Below are 6000 nucleotides of genomic sequence, written 5' to 3'. Positions count from 1 at the left end.
TCCTTCCCCCACCCACCCAGTGTTACGTTGAATAGGCCCTTGCCTTGTAGCTGTGAAGTTTTTCTGTAGTAGTGACAAATATTATGTATTACAATAATCGTACTTGAGATGGACATGTACATGTATTGTACAACTAGTCAAGCTCTTATCTTCAGGAGATGGTATGTAAGTAGCAAGATGACTTTTAGTGTGGATTTTATGCAGAAAGCCTTGCTTTGTTCTGTATGCTGACATACATGCAATGTTGAGACTGCGTATACAATGACTTTTTTGTCTGTGGTGTCATGTCCACCTTATGGATGAGTACAGTGTTTACGTCAGCATCTTTAGGCTAACGGCTGTGGAGACACATAGATTATGCTTGTTTTGTTACAGTAATATAGGCTTCCAAAGTTGAGTCTATTTTGATAGTTTCCAGTTACTCTTTCAGTTCTCATAATCCTGAGAATACATTGTTTAGGTTAACAAAACTATTCATTTCTACTTTGTTTTTCCCTGTAGTGAGTCTGGGAAGCCTCCCTGTTCTGTTATTTGTGCCTACCTAGTTCTTGGTGAAGGGGGAAGGCAGTTTTTTCATTTTGGTTGGCCTGGATGTAAGCAATGTTGTCTATGTAGCTTCGCAAGCTAAAGAACTTTAATGACGTGTTAGATTAAACTGCTCTAAATTGGTAACTGTGACTGTGGTTATACCAGCTTCTTAGCAATCTCATATATGGAGACGGACAGTATTTGTCAGTAATGGCTGAACCTAGCTGGAAGTACTTTGAGCTGGGCGGGGGGGATGCAGAGCTTATATCTGATTGGGGACTACTCTGAAATGCCTATCTGTCATTTCTTGAATGAATATCTCAGAACTGCCTCTCTTTAAATTTTTGCTATAGATAAATCATATTGTGCACAATGGAGGATTATACAAAAGGCCTTTCAATGAAGCATTTGAAGAAACACCAATGCTCGTTGCTGTGCTGACCTACGTAGGCTATGGTGTTCTCACTCTCTTTGGATATCTGCGAGATTTCATGCGGCAGTGGAAGATTGAGAAGTGTCAAAATGCAACAGAAAGAGAAGAACAAAAGGTAATCACTGGGAAATAATGGTCAGTGGGAAATGATGTGGCTGAGCCTATAGCTTGAGCATTTCTTTAGGGAGTAGTGTTGTTCAAAGTTTTCTGCTGTTTTCCTGGTCTTCTGAATGCCTCAAATATTATGCTAGTACTGCTGTGTTGTTAAACAATGATGTTTCGTTTAGTTGAGTTATTTTTTGGCAGAGCAATTCCCTCGTCTGGTTCACTCCAAAGCTGCATCAACAGTTATATCAACATGCTGAGAGACTGCAGAAACAAGGGTTTGGGGGAGAGAGACTGCATATGCCAGCATCAGCAGCTAAAGAAATGCTTATCAAAGGATTGGTTTGAATTTGGCAGCAGTGGGAGTCTTTCTGATGCTGCTCTGGTGGCTATGTTTTGATTTGGAAGCATGCTATTAATCCTCTTCAGCCTAAGCAGTTGCAAAGAAAAGCTTGTGGACTTTAAATTCATCTGGAGTCCAGAACACTAGCAGGTTAGCTGGTGAGTAATCTGAGGTACTGACTCCTGACTTCCTGATAGCAATTAAAAAGAATTAATTCATAATAAGACCTATTCACAAAAGCTTCTGTTACCAGGTGAAAAGTCTTGCCTGCTTCAGCAGTTAGTCTGGAATAGATAATCCTAATTTTGAGGAGTTGTAAAATATTTTGAGAGGCCTTTATTCCCCACAGGAATTAATTACTGTTAAGAAAGCTACTATTTAAACTCGCAGTTCACAAGCTATTTCCTGCTAACTCTTAGTGTGAGCCCTCTTAGCACAGTGTGAATACCAGTGAGCTTTGCTCCCAAAGGTGGAGTGAATTGGCTTACTCTTGCTGGTCGGAGTTCTATTTTTCTCAACTGCTTTGGGGAGCCAATCTGGCTTATAAAATGTTAAGGGAGTTTGTTTTCCAGTTGCTGGTTTCTGGTTCCCTATGCAGCCGCACAAGCAGTTGGCTAGCAGAAAATAGTGGGGTTGGGAAGGACATCTCACTAATGCAAACAAATAATCAAGGGTGGGAGGGGGGAAGAAAAAAAAGGAAGGCTTCTTTGGAGGCTTTTTTTGGAGGCAGCACTGGAGTAAAGTGCATGTCATTTTACAGTAAACTAACCAATGCCTAAAATTACTTCACAATAGCTTCTTTGTATGAGCATTGTGAGGTAGAATTAAGCTGATTCATAGTAAGGCGCTTAATTCCAAAATAGAAACATTCTCATAGGAGTTTAATGAGTAATAGGTATTTCATGTTGGTTAAAAGTACAGGATTTTAAATTACACTATCTCCAAAACTGACTTCTGGAATCTGGAAGTAAAAATCTTGAATCTCTTTTAACAGTTACAATATCCGAATGAGGATTGCTGGCTAAATCTCAGCTTGAAACTTGATATGTTCATTAATGTCATTTGAGCTAGTCTGGTTTATGTCACTTGAGAACGTGACACTGTTGTGGTTTTCTGTGTATAAAGTAGAAGTTGATACAGAAGAGAACATTCAAACAGTTGCAAAACTCTACCAAGACATTAAAATAAAGGTTTAAATATTGGTCTGTACTCATGGTACTTGGGGATTATAAAGGGGTAACTGAAGTGTTGGTGCAGTTACTCTATACTGTAGTTGTTATATTTCTGTTGCACGGTTTTTGTGAAACGCTTGTTCTGTTACCAGTATGTAAGGTGCAAGACTGCTTACAGTAGTCCTTTTCTGGGGGAGCAGTCATGACTGCTGGGAGAGCAGTCATGAGAGCATACAAAAGAAGGATCTCGGACAGTAGGTCTGATCTGGGAATACGTTATTTATATTAGGCTCTCGGTAAAGATTGTTACAGAGGACGTTGGAGCACAGAGGTTGTTAGTAACTGATTATCCTAGTTCTAAAAGAAATTTAGCCTTGAAATTTTTTATAAATTAACTTAGCATTGCATCTTACCCTGAAAGACATTAGCTTAACAACTCTACCTCCTGGACAGATGAATTAAAACCCTTTGAGTTTGTGTGTTAGTCATAGCTTGCAGGGAAGAGATGCATGTATTCTGTTTTTGTTTGGTACATAGGATGTCTGTGGATGGAGCTAGTAAGAAGTGCCAGTGAATATTGCGTAAGAATGAAAAATAGGAAATCCTGTTTAAAAAAGCTTTAGTGTTGAAGAAATCTCAGCCTAGTGTACTTCCCTAAATCATATTTCTAGTGCTTAGGTTGGAATAGCTGTTTCCGATATCAGACAAATAGAAAAGTGATCATGTGAGCTCTAGAACATACAGTACTTATCCTCACACTTTGCTGCTTTAAGCTTTGTTTGCCTGCAAATGAATTGATGAGAGCACGTTGCTGCCTATCTAGTGTGGGAGCCAGGTTTTATTTTGGTGCGGAGGGGGTGCTCAATGACTTGTTTTGAAACAGTTTCTCAGGATTTTCAAATATTTGAATCTCTCAAGCTGCTGGCTGACAGCCCGATCATCTGGTAATGGAATGCAGATACTAGTGTGCAGAAAAGGCTCAAAACTCACACACTTTTTTTTTTTTTATTAATACATGCAAATCAGAGGAGCTGTGCGGTTACCCTGGGGTAGTCTCTGGCAGATTTGTGACCTCGTGTGGAAAGTAACATTTTTATTATTTGAATTCTAAAGAGCCAACTAGATGATTATGATTTTCTTAAGTAGCAAGCAAGCAAAAGAGTTAGCTTTAGCTTTTTGAAATAGTTTATAATTGCTTAGGTGAAAAGCTCAAAGCAAAGGTAGTGGGAGTAGCTGTGTAGCTGAACAGTGTGTGACAACCTGCTTCGTGAGCGAAACAAAATTACGTAGTGCGAGGAAGTGTTTCATAAAGGGCTGAATGAACTTGTCCTGAAAGTTGTGAAATTAAAATATGTGGATTTTCTGTGGTGTGTTTCTGAAGGTGATCACAGTTGAAAGTATAACGTAAACTTAAGTCCAAAATCTGGTATTAAAAACAAACACAAAAAAAAAGCCAGTTTTGGAGGGCAATTTATTTCAGCAGAGGAAATCCTTCCTTAAATTGTCACTTAATATTGTAATCTTAGTCTGTGCATCGGAACAAGAAACCAAAAGTGACCAAACTAATTTAAAGAGCAGGCTTTCCAACACATCTATATTGGGACTGTCTCTGATGGTGGGTAAATTCCTTGGAATTTATTAGAGCCTTGCATTGAAATTAATGATTCCAGGAAAACCTAATATTCACTCACCGTTGGAACACAAAAGGGTGAAAAGGGACAAGCTTTCATAGTACTGACTTCCAGGAAATAGTCTGATGGGTTTTGGCTTTGTTTAAAATATATGCAGCTGGGCTTTTCCTGGAAACCAGTGTTGTGTAGCACATCCTCTCTGAAGCATTATCAGTCTGTTTTAGGCATGGGTAAGCAGCAAGATTAACAATTCTCAATTACCCTGGAATCAATTTATGCATACCGAATCTAATGTAATGTCTGGTCATACAATGTAGTTAAATCTGCAAAATGTAGGATTTTATAGGCAGGATGAAAATCACTTTACCTTTCTTCCGGTCTGATTTGCCTGTTGGTTACCTTGTACATTTTGTATACGGGAGCAACTGTGCAAATGGGGCCGGTAACTCTCTAACATACCTCTTCGTGCTCAGTAGCTTGCCCAGTTAGAAAGTGTTTCTAGCATCTTGGGTTTTCAAACACTTGTTCACTTGGATTCAGGAATCCAGCTGTAGGAATACCTCAGGGGCAGTAAACTGGAGTCTTTTGCTCAATGTTGTCTTAGCATTTGTATAGCTCATCAGAGGCCTCCTGGTGGTATAAAGGCTACCCACAGTTATTGCTCCACTCTTTCTTGACTCATGTAGCAGTGAGATGGAACTAGTCTTTCTGCTTCCTTTTAGAAGCCTGAAATTTGTTGCAATTGTCTACTTGATTTCCATTCAGAGTCAGTTTTGTATTATCAGGGAACACATTATGTGAGTTGCAGATAAGCCCAGCTGGTGCTCATGGCACCATTTGTTAGCTTAGGTGCAACCCTATGAAAACTTGGCTCTAAAAGCAGCATAATCACTGCATTTGCATGTCACTGTGCCCCAAGCTAATGGTTACAAAGCTCTCATTATGACCTTCACTTGTTGTAGTATTAATTTACAGTATGATGAAATCTTGGATTCCCAAGTCACTTATGCTAAGGTGCTGCACCTGAAGGGAGAATTTTATTCTTCCCTTGTTTCACTCTTTCTTTAAATTGCTATGCCTTTCAGGCTTCTGGGAGACCACTAGTACTTAGGTTTCTTCATCAGGCATCACCTTACTAATAGGGGATGTGTTCTAGGCTTAAATCGACAGGAATGGAGCTGTTTAGGATTTCTTAGCTCCAGGTTCATATGAATTCAAATGAAAGAACATGCTGCTTTTGCTCCCTCCTTTGGAAACAGTATAACCTTTGCAGTTCTTTGTGCTTACTCTGAAGATTGCTCAAAGAATCAACTCACTCCTAGAACATTCTTCCTCCAAATAAAGCTGTTCCATCACAGGCTGATATTCTAAGGGTCTGTTAGGGCTAGAAGGAGTGTTGGATGTGAAATAGGACGAGAAGTTGATGGAAAAATAACAATAAGCTCTGAAAGCCAACTAAAGGTGACAGTGATTGCTTCCAGCAGTAAGACACTGTTGCAGTACAGCACTGTGGCTGCACGTGCCAAAAATTTGAAATAGTATGGATTGATAGATTTCATGTTGTCGTCCCATCCCCCCTCCAAATGTTTTTTCTTGGTTCAGAGTTTGAAAACGTTTAATTTCCATGAGGAATTCAAGTGGTCTTTTTGGTGTACTGTCCACTCTACTCTCCATCTGAAATGCCACACTGTAGAAAGATTGGGGTGCGGTGGGGAGAACAAACGAAAAAACCAAACCCCAAACCACCCAGGCAAACCATCTGGTCCTGTATGCCAGCTCCAAAAGAGG

At 39.6% G+C, this 6000-nt stretch overlaps 1 protein-coding gene across 1 annotated transcript in view; it reads left to right on the top strand.

Moving 5' to 3' along the window:
* Positions 1-887: 887 nt before the first annotated feature.
* Positions 888-6000, top strand: part of LOC104079807 (serine palmitoyltransferase 2-like) — a 62311-nt gene continuing 57198 nt past the window's right edge. Inside the window, 1 exon segment of the mRNA XM_009581962.1 lies at positions 888-1076. Coding sequence (XP_009580257.1) covers positions 951-1076 — 126 coding nt within the window. The 5' untranslated portion in view covers positions 888-950.

This window comes from Fulmarus glacialis, unplaced genomic scaffold (genome assembly GCF_000690835.1).
Source record: "Fulmarus glacialis isolate BGI_N327 unplaced genomic scaffold, ASM69083v1 scaffold13197, whole genome shotgun sequence".
NCBI classification, from domain to species: Eukaryota; Metazoa; Chordata; class Aves; order Procellariiformes; family Procellariidae; genus Fulmarus; species Fulmarus glacialis.
The sequence above is the reverse complement of the archived record's forward strand: the minus strand, read 5'-3'. Positions and strand labels throughout refer to the sequence as shown.